This window comes from Perognathus longimembris, chromosome 4 (assembly GCF_023159225.1).
Source record: "Perognathus longimembris pacificus isolate PPM17 chromosome 4, ASM2315922v1, whole genome shotgun sequence".
NCBI classification, from domain to species: Eukaryota; Metazoa; Chordata; class Mammalia; order Rodentia; family Heteromyidae; genus Perognathus; species Perognathus longimembris.
Window position 1 is genome coordinate 14,768,665 of NC_063164.1, and position 19,497 is coordinate 14,788,161.

The 19,497-nt window shown below is 55.8% G+C and overlaps 1 protein-coding gene across 2 annotated transcripts in view; it reads right to left on the minus strand.

The window, feature by feature from the left end:
* Positions 1–240: 240 nt before the first annotated feature.
* Positions 241–19,497, minus strand: part of Speg (striated muscle enriched protein kinase) — a 57,697-nt gene continuing 38,440 nt past the window's right edge. For both annotated transcript variants that reach the window (XM_048344691.1, XM_048344692.1), the window contains 23 exons: positions 17,549–17,661; positions 17,040–17,208; positions 16,762–16,858; positions 16,407–16,607; positions 15,353–15,410; positions 14,770–14,847; positions 14,509–14,687; positions 14,011–14,037; positions 13,292–13,444; positions 13,086–13,128; positions 11,753–11,821; positions 9,581–11,564; positions 9,168–9,299; positions 5,478–5,594; positions 5,125–5,292; positions 4,909–5,031; positions 4,593–4,760; positions 3,890–4,469; positions 3,195–3,434; positions 2,888–3,111; positions 1,754–1,829; positions 1,465–1,614; positions 241–1,235 (listed from right to left, as the gene is read on the minus strand). In XM_048344691.1, coding sequence (XP_048200648.1) covers positions 1,043–1,235; positions 1,465–1,614; positions 1,754–1,829; positions 2,888–3,111; positions 3,195–3,434; positions 3,890–4,469; positions 4,593–4,760; positions 4,909–5,031; positions 5,125–5,292; positions 5,478–5,594; positions 9,168–9,299; positions 9,581–11,564; positions 11,753–11,821; positions 13,086–13,128; positions 13,292–13,444; positions 14,011–14,037; positions 14,509–14,687; positions 14,770–14,847; positions 15,353–15,410; positions 16,407–16,607; positions 16,762–16,858; positions 17,040–17,208; positions 17,549–17,661 — 5,342 coding nt within the window. In that variant the 3' untranslated portion in view covers positions 241–1,042. The remainder of the gene's footprint in view (positions 1,236–1,464; positions 1,615–1,753; positions 1,830–2,887; positions 3,112–3,194; positions 3,435–3,889; positions 4,470–4,592; positions 4,761–4,908; positions 5,032–5,124; positions 5,293–5,477; positions 5,595–9,167; positions 9,300–9,580; positions 11,565–11,752; positions 11,822–13,085; positions 13,129–13,291; positions 13,445–14,010; positions 14,038–14,508; positions 14,688–14,769; positions 14,848–15,352; positions 15,411–16,406; positions 16,608–16,761; positions 16,859–17,039; positions 17,209–17,548; positions 17,662–19,497) is intronic.

Here is a 19,497-nt window from a genome sequence, read left to right on the forward strand (position 1 = left end):
GGCTCAGGGAAAGGGGTGTGTGTGTGCGTGCTAGCTGCTATACCCTCCAACATGTTCTCATTGCCCAGAAAAGGCTAAATGCCCCATCCCAGGATTCTCGCTCCCCACCACCCAGCCTTTCCAAAGAGAGACACACGGGTCCTGATGCTTGCTTGCCCGTTTTTATTTTCCTTATGACAGACACACAGAGAGCGGCACAGACAGCTGGCTGGGGTGGGGTGGAGTGGGGTGGTGGTGGTGGTGGTGGTGGTGGTGGTGGTGGTCAGGACAACATGGGAAACTGGGTTTAGATGGAAGGGAAAACTTTGTAAAAGTCAATAAATAAATAAATAAGAATAGGATGAAGGGCAAAGGCCAATGGAGGAGTGATGGGTACATCCTTGGGCTAACATGGAGTGCCCAAAGCTGTACCCCCTGGGACAGAAGGAAAGATCCAGCTTGAGTAACTACAGCCTGCCGCGCTCTTCCTTTCTCTGTTCTCCTTCTGAGGATGCAGCTGCTGGCCTACCCCACGTGTCCTGAGCCTGCTACCCCCCTTTCCCCACTTGCTGCCCTGTCTCATGTCCCGGCTCTGGCTCCCTGACACTGTCTCCATGTCTTATCGCTGCCTCCCCAACACTCACTGCCAGCTCCTTGTCCTGCTTCCTTCTCAGTAGCCATTCACCTTCCTAAGTTCTCCCTGAGATGCACCAAGCCTCCCCTCCCTCCCAGAACCTTCCTCCAGTCTCCCGCTTCCTGTCGGTCTCTCCATATCTTCTCCTCCTCATTTCCCCATTCCCTTCTCACTCTATTCCCTGTTCCCAACCCTGCCCAGCCTGGCTGACGGGTCTTGTGCTCTGGCCCTGGCTGGAGTGACAGCAGGCAGAAGTCCTGGGGCCTCACCCCCTCAGGTCCATGAGGTATAGCCTGGCCAGATGTTGCTGCTGGTGATATCTGAAGCCCCAGGCTCACGGGCTTAGCATGGGTCCTGGAATGTCCCTTGGCAGCGGTAGCGGCAGCATCGGCGGGAACTGGAGTTGGAGCTGGGCCGTGCTCCACACCACTAGGGGCTGCCAGGATAGGAGCGGAGCAGCACCTTGTGGCGGGTGGCGGTCTCAGCCCTGCGGCGCCTCTGCTCACCCAGGAACTCTTTGAGCCGGTTGGTGGTAAAGGTGAGTGTCTGCCGACGCAGCTTCATCAGGTAGGCGTCCTGTAGCCATGGGTGGGCCAGGCAGTCCTGCAGGGAGGGCCGGCTCCTGCCAGAGGAAGCCAGGCAAGGTGAGCCAGGGCAGAAGTTTCCCAGAGGGGGCAGGTAGCCTCCACCCTCCTCCAGACCCATATTCCAGCCCTGCGCCACTACCACGTGTGGAGGCCGATCTTATGGCTGTCTAGTAGAAGCAGCAGCAGTGTATTATTAGAGTAGGGGCAATGGGGGAAATTTGGCCAGTGCAACCTGTAGACAGGTGCAGGTAGGGACTTACTCACCATGGATGCACTGAGAGGACCTTTCGCAAGAAGAGGGTGGCACTCTGGGATGTGTTGGGGTACAGCTGGAAGGCATCAAAGCGGCCCCCCACAATCCGAGCCTCTGTTTCCTGTGGTTCTGGCTCATAGAATGGGGAGTGTCCACTGAGCCTGTTGTGGAAGACAGTTCAATTGACACACTTGACACGGTCTCAGCTTCGCGCTCACTAGCTCTCTACCTTCATGGACAGGGCCACCCCGAATCTGAATGTGGGCTGAGGAGGCAGCGGAAGCATGGCCAGACACTCACATGATATAGGTAAGCACGCCTGCTCCCCAGATGTCTGTGGCAGAGCCGATGGGTTCGCCCTTCACCATCTCAGGAGCTGACAGGAAACAGGCCAAGCTGACCCAGCTTCCCTGTGGCAGGGAAACAGGGAGAGGCAGGGAGGCCCCTGGGGCCTTGCAGAGCAGGACAAAGCCAGGCCATCCCACCACACAGATCCAACCACAGCAGCAGCAAGCAGGACAGAAGTGACATGGCTCCTAAGCCATGTGGTCTGCCTCGAACAATTAGCAGGGTGCTGAGCGCTGAGTGACGGGGGTCCCCAGAACCCGGGAGAACTGGGAAGCTGTGTCACTAGCTCCCCAGGATCAGTCTAAGGCAGGACTCTCATTCACAAAGATGGTGGCTGACACTAAGATTAAGAGCCTATGAAACCAGCCCGGCTGGCTCTAATCCCAGGCTTGCCCCTTCTAGCTATGGGACCCTTGGCGATTTACTAAACCTGTCTGGCTCACCATTGTCTTAGCTATAAAGAGTTGCTTGTAAGAATAACTCCAAGGAATAGAGATAATAAACATCAAACACTTAGCAGGTAGCCAAATGACAGCTCGTTTTCCTTATTTATATACCATAATCATTGATTTTTCACTTTCCAGCTTTGGCAAATCCTGTCTCTACCATTTATAACTGTCAGACTGGGCAATACTTCACTTCCACATGCCTCTGTTTCCTCGTCTGTAAGAAGTGGGTAATTCTTTTTTTTTTTTTTTTTTTTTTTGCCAGTCCTGGGGATTGGACTCAGGGCCAGTGCACTGTCCCTGGCCTTCTTTTTGCTCAAGCCTAGCACTCTGCCTCTTGAGCCACAGCGCCACTTCTGGCTTTTTCCGTGTATGTGGTGCTGAGGAATCGAACCCAGGGCTTCATGCATGCTAGGCAAGCACTCTACCGCTAAGCCACATTCCTAGCCCCAAGAAGTGGGTCATTCCATGCCAAACTCCAGAGCTACTGTAAAGACTCGTTGACAGCGTGGGCTGAGTCTAGTGTTAGCTCGCAGTAAGCATACAGCGAAGAGTACACACATGTGGATGAAGTGAGGCCCAGAAGCTACCCCACAGCCGTGCCCCATCCCCTACTCCAGTTGGCCATTGGTCCTCTCACCCATGAACTCCAGTGTGCCTGTGCGGTGGCCAAGGGGCCGCAGGGCCTGGGGATTGTATGGCTGGGCACTACCAAAGTCCACGATCTTGAGGGCATTGTCAGAGGCCAGCAGCAGGTTGTCCGGCTTGATGTCCAGGTGTAGCACGTGGTGGCCGTGGAGGTAGTCCAGGCCTTGTAGCAGCTGTACCACGTAGGTGGCCACATCATCTTCTGAATACCGGAATCTGGGGACGCCAGGGGCTGAATAAGTGACCTCCCAGCCTGTCTCCCCAACTCCAGCTTCCCGATCCCCAGAATGCCTGCCTACCTGTCACTGAGCCCACAGAGCAGTTCCCGGTTGCCACAGCTCTCCGCGATGAGCACGAGGTACCGAGGGGTGATGTAGGCCTCGTGCAGGGACATGAGCCGCTCGTGGTGCAGCGCCCGCAGCACTTCGTATTCCTGCAGGACTCGCCGCTTGCCCTCGGCTGCGTAGGGCACGATCTTGGCCACGAACGTTCGGCCCGTGGCATTCTCTCGACATGCTCGCACCACACCGAAGCGACCCCTGTGTGTGCAAGAGGGGCATCACAGATTGGGGAGGGACACTTCCCCGTAGGTAGTGAGGGCTAAGGGGGTAGGGAGGGCGGGACCCTGGGGATACGAATGCAGTGGCTCTGGAGTTCATCCCCAGGAACGAAGGGTCCCCCTTTTCAGCTGTCTACCTTTGGCAAACCCCACAGCCTCAGTGTGAAGCGGGTGATAATAACGATCATTATCAAGTGGTGTCTCCCTTTCAGAGTGGGAAGATGAGGCAATAGCACATGGCTACTAGGCTCAGTATAGAGACGCTGAACTCACCCAATGCTGAACTCAACAGTTCTCGGGACCCACACCTCACCAACTTCTCCCAAGCCCCGCCAGGACGGTTTGTTCTACTCTCTGAATCCTTGGGCTCCTCACATTTCCCCCCCCCCCCACCGCCCCCTTCCCAATCCTCCTTCCCTTCCTGGGCATGCTTGCCTGGCCTTTTCCTCCAGGAAGGTGTAGGGTTTCTGAGGGAGGCCCTGCCGGAGAGCAGTCCCCTCTGATGTGGGGGAACTGGCCACCTCCTTGGCTGGGCTGAGGCTTCGCACAGTCACCTTGATGGGCTCTGGAGGGGGTTCAGGGGCAGGGGGCTCGGGGGCTGGGGGTGCAGACACAAAAGACGTCACCATATAGAGGGCAGTAGAGGAAGATGCTGGTTTAACACCTTGAGGAGTAGAGGTTGGGGTTGGGGCTCCAGCGTCAGAGACAAAAGACTCGGGTTCACTTGGGGTAACCCGGATGCTAGGTGGGGAGGGCTCTGCTGGCTGGGCAGCCTGCAGGCCCCTGTGCTTTCGTGGGGGCGTTTGGGGTGGTGGACCCGCAGCCTTGAGTGAGGACAAGGCCTGGCTGGGGGCGGGGCGGGAAGATGAGGGGCTGAGTCTGGCTGCCTGGGAGCTTGGGGGAGCAGGAGCTGGGGTGGGGGCCGGTGAGGTAGGAGAGTCAGGTGGCGGGGCCCTGGCTGGCCCTGAGGTAACAGGGGCATCTTGATGAGCAGCAGATGGCCGAGTGGAAGAATCTAAGATGGGGGGGGGAGGGGAGAGAACGACAGGAAATCATCATCGTGTGTCCTGTGGGCAATGCCACGGTGCTCTAAAAGGGAGGTAGCCCCACTTCCTCTCACGTGCCCCCAACAGCTGACCTTGAGTGCCCCTGACGAGAACCTTCTCAGAAGGGTTGCTGAAGGGCCCCTGCCCTGCGCGGTTGACACAGGCCACACGGAACCTCACAGTCACCCCGATGGGTAGATTTGTCACATTGTAGTAACAGTCAGGGATGCCTGCGCTCACTGGGTGCCAGACGGACTCCCCTGTGGGCAGCACAAGGGGGGGGGGGGAGGGAGGGCTGAGGCCACAGGAGGGCTAGCGCTCGGCAAAGAGCCTGCAGAGGCAACTGTATCGAAAGAGCTTTGCCTTTCCAGCCCTGCCCCACCCCTGCCCCTGTTTCCTTGACCTCACCGTCCACCCGCCGCTCCAGCGTGTACGTGCAAGGTGCCCGGCCGTCCCCTGGCTTCCACAGCACCAGTGCCGTGTCTTGGTAGGTCTGGGGTACCTCTGGAGGAGCTAGTTTTCCTGGGGTTCCTGGAAGGAGGTGGAGAGGCCCAGTGATGTCCCAGCTAAGGGCGCCTATCGGGCATGTTCACGCCTCCCCCCTCAGCCCAGCCCCAGGCTCACGGGCCACGGCCACGGTACAGGAGCTGGTGATGCTGCCCAGGACGTTGGTGGCGGAGCACTCATATAGTCCGGCATGCCGTTTGCTCGCCCTGGGGATACTCAGCAGCTGCCGACCATCTTTGCAGGACACGATGACCACGGAGGGCTCGGCCCGAAGGGACTGCTTGTCTGGGAACAGGAAGGGGAAGAGGGCCAGCTGAGTAGGGCAATACATATCCAGGCACCCCTCTTTACCCCAGCCTCTCATGAGCCATGTTCACCCCAAGGCTTAGCCTCGCCTTTCCATTTGCCACCTGCCCCCCCACCCCACCCCACTTCCTTGCCTTTCTCTGCAAGAGATGGAAACTGTTTACCTTTCATCCAGGAAATCCGAGGTGCGGGGCAGGCGGCTGGCAGGCAGAGCAGGGTGGCTGCCTCCCCCTCGAGCAGCACCTGGTCCTTGAGTTTGATGTGGAAGACTGGGGGGAAGTCTGGAGAGGGAGCAAAGGCAGTCATCTGTGCGTGGGACCCTGGTGGCTTACTGCTGAGGATGGGGCAGGTGTGCGTGAACGCTGGCATGGTAGAAAGTAGAGGAAAGCTTCCCTCTTCCCAGCCAAACATGAGGAGTGGAATCTCACACCATGTTCAAGACCCTTTTTTTTTTTTTGAGAAAGCATCAGTTTCCCCAGGCCCTCAGCACATGTTAAAACTACCTTTTCCTTGGACTGATTATTAAAGATGCTTAATAAGTACCTCGTGCTTATAAATCACTTCCAGCAGGGACAGGCACTACAAGTATGTGTTTTAAAAACAAAAACAAACAAGTTGTGAAAACATTACTAAAGTTTTGTCATACCTACGACCTCTGGGGCATTGCAGGGTGGGAGAGGAAGGGAAAGGATATAGATTCTGTATCCAGAATGAACAGTCTCAAAAGATGGAAAGCCAATATAAATAGCACTGCTTAGCCCCAGAAGTGGGCCAGCATCCCTGTCCCTCTTCCCCTCTGGGGTGTATGTAGGTGAGGCTCTTGTATACTAATTCAGGTCAACTAAGTTGAACTTTTGAAAGGGCAGGAGTCAGTCTCTACATGACCATGGGCAAATCATTTACCCTTTCACAAACTCCATTTCTTATCTATAAGCAGGAAATACCAAGGTCAGAGGGATGACTTGAGAACAAAAACAGACATGTAAAATGCTAGGATGAATCTAATATGAAATAAGTTCATGAATATTAGGTCTTTGGGTATGCATGTGTTATTAGAGTTTGAACTCAGGGTCTCCTGTGTGTTAAGCAGGTACTCTACCATTTGAGCAATTCTACCATCTCTTTTTGTGTGTGGGGTTTTTTTTGGTCCATCATGGGGCTTGAACTCAGGGCCTGAGCCAGGTTGTTGAGCTCTTTTGCTCAAGGCTAGCACATTGAGGCCACAGCTCTACTTCTAGGGTTTTTTTGTTTGTTTGTTTGTTTTTGGTGTTTTTTTTTTGGCCAGTCCTGGGCCTTGGACTCAGGGCCTGAGCACTGTCCCTGGCTTCTTCCCGCTCAAGGCTAGCACTCTGCCACCTGAGCCGTAGCGCCCCTCCTGGCCGTTTTCCATATATGTGGTGCTGGGAATCGAACCGAGAGCTTCATGTGTTGGAGGCAAGCACTCTTGCCACTAGGCCATATTCCCAGCCCTACTTCTAGTTTTTGAGTGGTTAATTGGAAATAAGGGTCTCAGTCTCACAGGGACTTTTCTGCATGGGGCTAGCTTTGAACCATGATCCTCAGATCTCAGCCTCCTGAGTAGCTAGGATTATAGGCATGAGCCACTGAAGTCCAGCTTATTGTGTTGGTTATTTTTTGAGATAGGGTCTTATGGAATGCCTGGGGAAATTTGGACTTCATGATCTTCCTATTTGTACTTCCCCAAGTCATTGGATGGCAGGTGCATACCACTCTATCCAGTCATTGGTAGAAATGGAGTCTCAAGAACTTTCTCTACCACCTAGGCTGGCCTCAAACTGTGTCTGACAATCTTTTGTCTCCCAAGCACCTAGGATAACAGGCTTGAATGACTGCACCCAGCTTAAACAACTCTGACCGTAGTTGCTATGATTATCTCTTTCTTGTGCTTGGCACAGAAGCCAGGAGCAGAACACGGGAAAAGAGATTGTTTCAGCAAAGCAAGGAGCTGCTTCACCACTGGCTAGTGACCTTGTGTATGGCTAGGGCTGGGCCAATAAGTTTTGTTCCAGATCTGCTGGTCAGTAGCACCTTAGTGCCAATGAGGATTTGAATGTGTGGTCCCTGGAATGATGCTTTAGAAAAATTCCAATCTGGTTCTAGTCACAGGGGGTGGGGAAATTCTTTCTCACTTGGACAGAGATAGCTGAAGATCCCTGAGTGTCCAACTGCTGCTTCTAAAGAATCAGGAGAAAGGGGGACTATACATGAGCTGGGCAAGAGAGAGAAATACTCGGCAGGAGAATCTCACCCTACCCCATTGTTCCCTAGGAGGTATCTTTTCTGACGTTCCAAAGCACTCTGAGCCCAGTCTCATCAGCAGCTTCCTCCAGACCCAGAGAGAGTATGAGGGTGAGTGAGGGAGGCGGGGGAGAGAGGAGAAAGGTGACCGGGGGCCCAGCTCTGCCAGCCATACCCCAGATTCCCTAGGACCAATCCTAGTTGGTAAAGTGGACATGGGGCAGGCTTCCTCTGAAGAGAGAGGATGAGGTCAGGGGACATTGCAGGGCAGAAAATCAGCTGCACAAGCAAAATGGAACTGGGAGGGAGGCCCCAGATGGGAAGAGATTAGCTGTTTCCAGGCTTCAGTGCTAGATACTCTCCTCCTTTCCCCCTCCTTTCCCACCCTCCCTCCACCAGCTGGCCTTCCTCTTCCCCCACCCTCCCCCACTCATTCACTACAGCCCTGGCCAAGGCTGGACACAGTCTTGCCCAGTGAAAGCAAGGCAGAAAGCATTCTGAACAATTTAAACAGGAACTGGGCAAGGATGGAGCAATGGATGATAAAGATGGTTCACACACCACCTTGCTTGATGTCTGGCTCATGCAGGTTTGGAAGGGCAACCTAAAGCCTTTGCTTATAGTCCTTGAGTCATGCCCCTTTAGTAGTTGGGGTGACCCCAGTTGGGAACCGTTTCCTCCTCAGGCCCTCCCCCTGGCAAAGAGCCCTAAAGGCTGCATTTCCACTGCCTTAGGCAGCGCCCCACCCCACAAGGGAACAAGGAGAGGCAGCTATGAGTTCAGAGTTGTAGAGAAATGGAGAACTTAAAAGTATGGTTCAGCCGGGAGTCAACGTGTGCCTTTGGGTGCACACTCAAACACACTCACCTGAATTAGACTGTGGGGGCAAGGGGAGCACAATTCTGTGTTTCTTCAAAACTATACCTGGCACAAAGCACCAGTGGTTCATGCCTATAACCCTAGCTGTTCAGGAAACTGTGGTCTGATGATCGCAGTTTGAGGCTAGTCCAAGCAGAGAAGTCCATGAGACTCTCATCTCCAATTAACCACCAAAAAGCCTGAAGTGGAATTTTGGCTCAAATGGTAAAGCACCAGCCATGGGCAATAAAGCTAAGGGGCAGCACTTAGGCCCTGAGTTCCAGCTCCAGTCCCAGCAAAACAAACAAACCTAAACATAGGTTTTAAAAAAAACAAAACACAACTAGAATCTCCCATAAGACAGAGCCCAGCCAAAGGGGGGGTGGGAAGCCTGAGTAGAATGTCCTAGAGCCACTTTTGGGCAGTGACTAAGGAGGGCTATACAGTCCAACTCTGACTGTTCCGCTTACTGGCTGTGCGAATTGGACAAGTTGCTTAGCACCACACTGCTAAGCCTGTTTCCTCACCTGTAAAATAGGATGATGACGATAATTGTTCCCAAACAATGCTGCAGCATGGAATGAGACAGCGCTTGTAACACGCTTAATGGGACACTTGGCTCTGCTAATTAATGGCAGCTGCTGCTATGATTATGGTAGCAGCTTTCCTGACTCTTCCACAGCTTGTCCAGGCTCCTCCAGGTGGCCGACACCCCATCCAGCTAGCAGGCCTCTTACCTGACTCACTGGGCACATAGTGTTGACCCAGGTCCTCTTGGACGCTGGCAGAGAGGTTCGGCTGTGATAAACCCTTGTCTTTCCGCAGCCTGGAAAGGCCCCACCGAAGGCGGCTACGGCTTTCTCCTGGAGCTGTGCAAATCCAGGCCCAAGATCAATTGTCCAGCCAGTACCAGCAAACCCCAATCTCCTAACAGCCCAGGGGAGAACGGAACACGTGCTCCCCCCAACTGCTCACACCCCATTCTCTGCTTCTCAACCTGTTCATTCTCTCTCCACCCTAGGGGGCCTCCAGCACCTCTGCAGCATCTGTACAGGGACCGCCCCCAGCCCCCTCCTGCTCCTCTCAGAGCCTCTCTGCAGCATACCCCCTCCCCCCCCCCCATCTCCCCTTTTCCCAAGTCCCTCCTCACCAGAAGAGCCCGACGTGCCGCTGGTCTCGGAGCCCAGGGACTCGGCAGAGGGCGTGGTGGCGCCGGCCTGGGAGGCTAGCTGGTTGTGGGGGACGCCCAGGCGTCGCAGGCTCTCGCCTTCCGACGTGGCCCTGCGCAGCTTTCCGAACAGCGGGGTGCTGCGGCCCGAGGCGCCCCCGGAGTCCTCGCTGCTGCTGCCGCCGCGCTGCAGACGGCTGGACAGCCGCTCCAGCGTGGAGCTCAGCCTCCGGCGCACCGCCAGCACCGGGGAGCCGCGCGCCGAGCTGCCGCCCTCGGAGCTCTCCCCGTCCGCGCCGCCGCGGGTCTCCCAGGCCGGGTGGCGCTGCGAGGGCGGCGTCCGCCGCAGCCTCTGGGACAGCGACAGCGACAGGCGGCGCACCAGGCCCGGCTCCCCGACAGCCCTGAGGTCCTGCACGGAGCGGGAGCGCTCGGGCCTGCGCACCAGCTCCAGCGGGGTCCCCGCGGGGCTGGGCCGGTAGATGCCATCCTCCTCGGCCGCCCCGCGGAACGGGCCGCGCTCCTCGGAGCGCGAGCGGCTCAGCAGCCGCAGCCCCCGGGACAGGGGCGATTGGCGGCTGCGCTTGAACTTAGCCTCGAACACCGCCTCGGACTCCAGATTCTCGATGCTGCTGCTGAGGCTGCTGCCTGGCCTGGGGGGCACCGTGGGGACCCGTGGGGCCTTCTCGGCTACCCCCGGAGGGGCCCTGGTGGAAGGCGCGCGCTTCTCGGGGGCCCCTGCGGGCGGGGAGGCCACCCGGGCGAACACGGCGGCGTGGGGCGTGGGCTCCGCCGGGAGCGCGGTGGGGACCTGCGGGGCCTCGGCGGGGGACAGCTGGAGCGACTGCATGATCTGGGCGTAGGGGGTGAGGGGCAGCGCGGGGGTTGGCAGGGCTGCGGGGGCCTGCGCGGGTCTGGGGGTTCGGACCGGCCTGGGGGTGGGTTCTGGGGTCTTCTCTGGCGCAGGCTGGGGACCCGCGCGCGGGGGAGGCTCGCTGGGTTTGGCGGCCGAAGGTTCCGCAGACTTGGGGGTGCTGGGTTTGGGAGCACCGGGCCGCGCAGGGCTGGGCGGCTGGGCCTCGCTAAGGGCAGACAAGGAGGGGGACTCTTGTAGCCTGCGGGCCCCAAGCTTGGCTATGGGGATCTCGAGGGGCGCCCCTGCGCGGCGATGCCGACCTCGGGGCTCCGCCTCGCCCTGCGAAAAGCTGCTGCTCTTCTGCAGGCCCCGCGTCTCCGGGGGCGGCGGGTGGTGAGGCGCCGCCTCGCTGGAGGCCGCCCGTGCCATCCGGGGGTCCCGCGCACGCCCCCCCAGGCTCTCCAGCAGGGGACCCCTGAGGCCGCTGACCTTGCCGTCCTCAGCGCCTCCCCGCAGCAGCCGCTGCCGCAGGGCCTGCAGCCTCTGGGCGTACTCGCCCTCGCCCAGGCCTCCCCGGGTCAGGCGCGTGGCGCCCGGGCTGGGGCTCCTGCGCTGGGGCAGCTCTACCGACGCCGCCTTGTGCAGGCTCCGGCCCGGCTCCCGCGGCCCGGCCCGGGGCAGGGCGCTCTCAGCCGAGCTGCCCCTGCGGAGTTCTCCACGCCGGGGACTGGGCCCAGCTGGGGACTCCCGGCCTGGGGAGGGGAGACTCTGAGGGCTGGGAGCCTCCTGCTCCTGGTCCTGAGAGGGAGCCCTTCCCTGCTCTTGCCAGTCCATGGGGGTGGCGACCCCAGCCTCCAGGGACCCCAGGGCCTCGTCCTCAGTGGGAATGTCAGTGAGGGACACGCGAGAGCCAGAGAACTCAGGCTGCAGGGGGCGGGGCACGGAGGGCAGCTCCTCCAGGTCTTCCTCTTCAGAGTCCGAGGAGGATGAGAGCCCCCCACTCGGGGGTGATCTTCTGGGTATGGCCACCCACACCCGCTCCGGGGGCGCCCGCAGCAGCTCGGGGATAGGGCGCAGCACTAGGTGGCACTTGTAGCTGATCTGGGAGCGCTGGAAATGGGGTACTATGGTCAGACCAGAGGGGCCTGGAGCAGGAATGGCAAAGCAGGGGGACAGGGCCAAGGGGAGTCAAAGGGGGGCCAGGTATGGACCTAAGGAAAAGCAGGAGCATACTGGAGCCACGGTGAGGGTCACCATGGGAAAACAATCGGAGTGAGAGGAAACGGAGCCAGCCTTACCTGCCACCTCCTTCGGGACAGGAAGAGCTTCAGGTGATCCGTGCTCACCTCGGCACCCTTTGCCTGCGTCTGCACACCCAGGAAAGAGGGCCTGAGAGACAGCTCTCTGTCAACCTAGACCCTCAATAGTTTGCAATAAAGACAAACTCTAAAGCCAAACGCTGGTGGCTCACGCCTCTAACCCTAGCTACTCAGGAAGCTGAGGTCTGAGGATGGTGTTTGAAGCCAGCTGGGGCAGGAAAGGTTGTGAGGCTCTTATTTCCAATTGACCACTGTGAAAACCAGAAGTGACACTGTGGCCTAGGGTACTGGAGCACTAGCCTTGAACAAAACAGCCCAGCAACAGCACCCTGGCCCCAAGTTTCAAGTCACATGACCAAGAAAAAAAATGTCTACTGGGGGGAAGTACTGAAGGGTGGACTGAGCCGCACTGAGTCTGAGCTCCTGTGTGGTCCCCTTCAGTCTGTCAGGACAACCCCACCACCAAGATACACACCTGACCAATCCCTGAACCTAAAGAAAGGCAGAAAGCAGACGGCTCCAGGAGTGGTCACCAGGGCTCAAGGCCCTTTCTCCTGGTACTCTGGCTGCCCCAGAGACCGCCTTTTAAGCTGCTGGCTGGCCTCTGCCCATCTGTTTCCACGAAAGGCCAGCAGCCCAAACATCTGGAAGAGTAGTGGTCCGGCGAGAGACAAGGCTGTCCATAGCACCCTACCCAGCCTCTCAATGTCATTTCCGGTAGGAGGAAGGCTCTTATTTCAAGCACTGCTTAGGAGAATGACCTCAGTCTTCAGCTGAGCTAACACAGTACTCAATGGAGAGTTTATTCAGGGGCCCTTTCTAGTCTCATTTGCTGGGCCCTCACCCCTGTGTCTAGTTTAGTGTTCTAAGGTCCTGATCTTTGAAAACAAATGAAAGTTCTGCCCACATGCAGCTCATCATGAGAGAGAGAGAGAGCCAGCCAGGCTACCCACCCACCCACCTATCGGCATATGCATGCTGACCAATGCAGGACATAACTGGGTCCTCAGAAAGGAGAAAGATCAGAGCTGGCCTCAAGTTCCAGGGAGAACTTTGAAGAGAACTCCCAGGGTGTGGGTCCAGAACTATGTCTGGAGTCCGTAATACTCCAACTTGATCATTGATTTGGGCCCCAATTTCCTGGTTAACAAGAGTACCAGTATCCTCCCTTGCAGACCTATTGCGAGGCTAACAGATCATACAGATTCCATATCATTGTTACAGCATGTAGTAGGTGCTCAAGCCATTGAGCTGTTAGTAACGTTTTCTCTCCCTCCACCTCTGCAACACCACTTAGCAAGGCTAGACTTACTTTGAACCAAGGGTGTTCTAGCGTCTCCTCTGCAGTCGGTCTCCTGTAAAGGAGTGAGAATTAGGCACGGATTTGTCATTCATTTGTTCACTTGTTCATTCAGTTAATGAATATTTGAGAAAATGAGGGGAGGGGTGTTGCATCTAACAGGTGAGGGCATGCAGGGCACGTGGTGGGAAGGGGTGTCCTGGAAGCCTCAAACTCACAGCCTGTCCTGCACCAGCACTTTGATGAGGAAGGCCCGGGCCTCTCTGCTCAGGCTCAGGAACGTGATCTCCTCAAAGGCCACATTGTAGTTGCGGATGTTCATCAATGTCGTCCGATCATTTTCCCCAACGAAAGGGGAGATGCCTGTCAGACTGCAGGAATGGAGAGCGCTGTGGTGAGAGGTGAGCAGGCCCCTGGGGCTGAGGCAGAACTAGAGAGGGATGGATGCCAGAGGGGGCACAGAACCAGGGACAAAGGGGGTGGGGGCAGGTCACGGGAACAGCAGAGGCCAGAGGATCTGGACAAGAAGCCAAACTGTCTTGCCCCAATCTGAGCCCCATAACGAACAGGAGGGTAGTACTGCCCTAGGACTTGGTCTAACCCTGCTTTTGAGGGGGGCAGGTTCTGTCCTTCAGTGTGGCCTCCCCATGAGATGAGGCATCTGTGCCAAGGAAAAGTGACACCCTCCCCCAGACACTGAGTCCTGCCCCTTCCAGTCCACACTGTGGACACTCAGGACCAAGAGGTGCCATGCTGAAGTGGTACTGAGCCTGCGCTAGCCTCTCGGTCCAGTGATTCCACCTCTCAAGGAGGGACATGGTGATGGGAAAAGCTTGGACAAGCAGCTTAGGCATCTACATTTGTGCTCATGACCTCAGGTGAGGAGAGAGGGGGTGGGAGAGAAGGGGGCACCACAAGCCTACAGAGGGGTTCTTACCAGAGGAAGGCAACAACACCCACGGGCCTGTGGGAAAGGAAAGGGATGGGTGAGAGGACGGCTTACCCCCCCTGAAAGGGAGCAGTTCCCTCTTCCTCAAATCTGAAGGAAACCTGACCGCCCCCAGCAACACTGCCCTGGACAAATGGGTTACCAAAGTGCTCTCCACCTTGAATCTAGTGGTCCAGCTATCATGGAGAAATCAAGGATCAAGACAGGACTGGCACAGGAAGCCCAGACAACTCTGGGGACCAAGGAGGACCACATCTGCTTCACTAGGGGGAAGGCCCCAACTTCAGGGGAGCCAAGTGAGGCCCTGAGTGATTAGGTCAGCCCTGATCCATGCAGGATGGGAAAAACACAGGCCAGGAGACCCCCAAGACCACTGCCACCAACTGACTGACAGGGAAGGAATCCGAGCTTCCTAAAGCTCCTCCCTGCCTGGGAACAAGGCCCCAGCATGGCCCTCCAGGCCATCACACATCAGGCCCGCATTACCAGATGTCCGTGACTCCAGACACAGGGCTCTGGTTGACAATCTCAGGTGCCACAAACTCAGGTGTGCCATACTGGCAGTACTGGGGCTCTCCTGGGGTCAACTCCTGGGCGTTCCCAAAGTCACAGATGCGCACTTGCTCTTCACCGCCTTCACCATCCCATACCAGAAGGTTCTCAGGCTACGAGACACAGCAAGCGAGGGAGCTGAGTAAGGAAGGATACCTACCTCTTGGCCCCACCGGGGCTGCCTACCCCCCTCACCTTCACATCCAGGTGTAGCACGTGGCTCTGATGCAGGTAGCATATTCCCTCCAGCACCTGCCGCATATAGGCCCGTATCTGTGGAAAAAAGGGGATGCCGAATCCATGGGGGTGGGGAGGGGCTGTGCTTGATCACCACCAGGGCGGTGGCAAGAGTCAGGGACTGGGAACACAGGTTTGGTATTGCTGGCACTTAGGGATACCATGTAGAGCACCATAGGTTGGGCACTGCACAATTAATTATAATGAACATTACATTATAATATACTAACTAGAATTGTACAGTGTACACCATGTACAGCCATACATGGAAGGACTTCAGTGGGATCCACTGAGCTCCTTCTGAGAGAAGACTTTGGAAAAATGTGGCTAGGGATCAATAGTCAGGGGTGGGTCTGCTATCATTGAGAGTGTATAGCACAAGTGCCAAACAGAAGGTGGTTTCCTGGGCTGGGAAGTCCTGCTGCCTGTCTAGCTGTGCTCTCCACCACAGGACTAGGGCTAGGATCCACCCAAGGGTTCTCGGAGTTCAGGTACATGAAGACTGGTGCGCAGCCTGACCCCTGCCACCCGCTGCCCTCACCTCAGACTCACACACGGTGGGCTTCCTGGCCATTCTTTCCAGCAGCTCCTCGGTGCAGCTATGACCCAGATTAAGGAGAACAGGACTAGTGCGACGGCCCAGCCTAGCCCTGAAGCTCAGCACGGGCTTCAGCCTGGCACAAGGCTCTCCTCCCCCTCCATGCACATCTGATGCCATTCAGAGATACCATCCATCTTCCCTTTCCCCAGCATCGATGCACAGGTGGCACCCTATCCCCCCCAGCCCCACCCCCGTTAGATTCGCTAGCCAATCACTTATCCTCTCTGAGTCTGGGTTCCCTCAGGGGTAAGATGGGGATAACATTTCCTCTCCTGTCCACCCTAGGAAGTTATTTATAGGGATCAAATTACAGTGATAACTTGTTGACGGTTGGAGGGACTTCTTGACTCTATTTGATAATGACCCAAAGGTCCACAGTGGAACAATCTTGTCATTTTGCTGAGGATTGGATTGGGACAATGCAGCCTGGAAAGCTGGTGTGCAGGTCGTGGTCACCTTGCTCCAGGAGGGCTGAGCCAGCTACCCGGCATCCTTAGCACAAGTGGTCTTTGTTTAACCATAGCCTTTGTGAAAAGGTATGATCTGTTCTTTATGAAAGGAGCCCTCCAGAAAAAACTAGGAATTGGTGCTCATTCTGAAACGGGGGTCTCTTCAAACGTGAAGATATGCTGTACTGTATTTTATGATTAAAAAAAAATAATAAAAATCATTTGTGCCATCTGCTAGCCGTGTGACCTTCAGCCAGTTACTTAACCTCTTCATACCTGTTTCATCAGCCATAAAACAGGGGTAATAAAATTCTACAAGGTATACACGAGGGTGGACTAGGTTAATATTTATAAAACTTGTACAACACTGCCAGGCCCGCATTAAATGCTATTCAATGCTGACACAATGGCTTTTGCAGAAGTCTTTAGATTCATCCCTTCCGAATACCAAGGGGACCACTTTGTAAATGGTAGCACACGATGCCAATTGGCTGTGACAAGAACAGGATGGGGCCCCCTCCACTCCCCAGCCTGTCCCAGGATACAGCTCGGTGACAATGACCAGTCCCCGGCGTCTCTCAAAGGCTTCGTGGAAGTAGAGGACACAGTCATGCTGAAGCCGGGCCAGCAGCCGGGCCTCTCGCCTTGCTGATGCCTTGGGCTTCGCCTGGCTGGGGATGAACTTGGCTGCAAACTCCAGGCCAGAGCTACGCTCCACCACGCGCCGCAGGTAGGAGAAGGCACCCCTGGGTGACATAGGGAGGAGACAGGTAGAAATAAGGCTTCCCTCGCTGGCAACGGCACTCAGTCGTTACTGCAGCCGTGGCTGTTCATCCTTTCTAGTTCTAGACCCAGCAGTCTCTCTGGACCCCAAACTCTGGCTCCCTCTTAGCCCCCTACCTGCCAATCTCCTGGTGGATGTCATAAAAGTCACTGAGTCTCCTTCCTCGGTGTTCTTCGTCCTCTCCGACCCCCTCGACCTCCATAGCTGTCTGAGCTGGGGAGGAGACAGACAGTTAGGAAGGGCGAGAAAGGGATGAGGGCAGAGACTAGAGCAGGTGGAGATGAAGGAGACAGAAGGGGAGCAAGATTGCCGGGTCCCAGACAGGCGCTGGGGTTGGAGGCCGGGGCGGTCAGAACAAGGGCTCACAGCACATTTCCCGGGAACACTGGCCCACCTGAGTGCACGGCCAGCTCAGCTTTGCAGGAGACTTCGCCTGCCAGGTTCCGGGCGGTGCAGGTGTAGACGCCTCCGTCCTGGACCCCGGTGCTGAGCACCACGAGGGAGCACTCATTCTCCTCATACACGAAGCTCACGTGATTGCTCTCGGCCAGCAGCATCTCATCCTGCAGAGCGGGATGTTACCGACAGCCCAGGCTTGCCTCACCAACACCTGGGGCTGGGCCCCATGGCTTTGCCTCCATGGCAGAGAATATCTTTCACCTGGAGCCAGGAGCCTGCCTTCCTGGCCTCATCTCTGTCCCCCCCACCCCCCAAGGCTGTGGCATCTCCATCTCAGCTTTGGCTTCTCCCTTAGTGACTGCCAACATCTCTATGTCCCTAACCCATTGCCCAGGCTGCCGCCCCTAAGGCCTCGGAAGAACCCTCACATCCCCAGGGAGTACCCACATCTTCTCCCCCTCTCCCCGCCCCGCCTCCCCACCGCAGCCATCATTTCCCTCTGACCTTGTACCACATGATGTCCGGCAGTGGTTTCCCTTCAACCACCACAGCAAAGCGAGCTGTGTCCCCGGCCCCAACCTCCACATCCTCCATGATAGACTCAAACCGAGGGGCCTCTGAAATGTACAGGGGCAAGGAAGGGGAAGTGGGGGGGTGATGATGGGGGGGGGAGTGGAATGTCATTGAACCCGCCTCCTCCACCTCTGATCCCTACCAGCACTTGGCTCAGCCAAATACTACGCTCCCTGCCCCCCCAGATCCTTGCCCTTGGGGCACCAGAGTTTCTCCCCTGAATCATGCGCCTTCTCTGGAAACCCGAATAAGTGATGTCCTCGATGCTTCAGAAACAGAGTCACAGGTGCAAGGCTTGCTTTGTTGGACTCTCAGTGTTCATTTGCCAGCTTTGAAATTTTCACACACAAAAGAATCTGAATTTCCTGTCTCTTGGAAAAATCAGGACTAGGCAGCCTTTCGGAGCCCTACTCTGCCTGCAGTAACCAGGCAAGACGCAGCTCAATGCTGCCCCCTGTCGGTGATCGCCCATCTCACAACCCCACGTGGCAGCTTTTCTGACTTTGCCTGCTCTTGGCCCCTGCAGGAGGCCAAGCATGACCTAGAATTAAGCTCATAAATGATATTGCCTCTGTCTTGAAGGTTCTCTCTCTCTGAATCTTATTTAAATGTTTAGGGGGTCTGTCTATCATCATGGAAATGGAAAGATAAACAAGTGAGTAACCTCCTAATTAACTGGACAAACCAGAAGCCAATTCTCAGCTTAGTTCTTCCATACATGGCTGGGATTTTCTTCTCCACATATAACACATGTCACAGTGTTCCCTGTAAAGCAGCCTCTAGTTCTCACCATGGAATCAGAAATATTTTGCCATGTGAAGAAGCCCATGGCTTCCAGGTACCCCTGTCCTGAGCATGCCTGAGGATGTTGGCTCTAAAAGATTGGGGTTTAATTAGGCCCTCAAGAAAGGGCAAGATGGTTGGTTGGGTACAGACTGCCACAGAGACCTACCTGGCTTTTATACAGACAACAGGGAGACCATTCTAGGGGTGGGGAAGAGGAAGGAGCTAACCATTTCATTTGCCCTGCCTAGGAATGGGGTGGGGCCTAATAGAGCAGTATTGATGTAAGCCCCAGGCCGGCTTTACCCGCTGCCTGGGATGCATTCTCCTTCTGCGACTGCCCAGAGCAACCTGAGCTGCAGAGCTCTAGGTGCCAGGGCCTTCCTGTATTCTAGATATGGGGCTATAATTGAGATGATGAGTCTAGCAGATGGTACTGTCCTACAGCAAGGTAATGTCAGAGCAGTGTCCATGGTTTGAACTCAGGACCTCATGCCTGCTAGGCTTGTTTAGCTATTTTCAGCCACACCTCTAAGCTCAGCTATTTGCTGGTTAATAAGAGGTGCAGTCTCACTGACTTGGGAGCTGGCTACAAACTTGATTGATCCTCTATATCTCAGTCCCCTGAGTAACTGGGATTACAGGCATGAGCCACCAGCACATGCTACTTCTTACACAGTTTGTAAGCACCTTTCCTCCCCTTTAGAAATGTAATTCCCAGTCTGCTGGGGTGTGTGTGTGGGGAAGGGGTGCAGTATATGAAAGTCAAAGCATTGGAAGGTTTTGAAGTGAACTTCAATGATTTTTTTTAAGCACCAGAAAATATCCATTTGCCCATAGATCACCTGTGCTAACTGCCTCCTTTGATTTGGGCTGGAATTGTAGCCACTCAGCAGGTTATACCATGCAGCTCATGTGGAACTGAAGTTCTGAGTGGCAGTTACAGATGTCTGGGGTTAATTAACAAACCAGAACACAGTACAATTACTGCCTAATGCATGCTATGGCTTGAGAGGCTGCGACTTTAAAGGAGAAATGACCAAAAAAAAAAAAAGAAAAAAGAAAGAAAGAAAAGAAAAAAGAAGGCCTTTTCTACA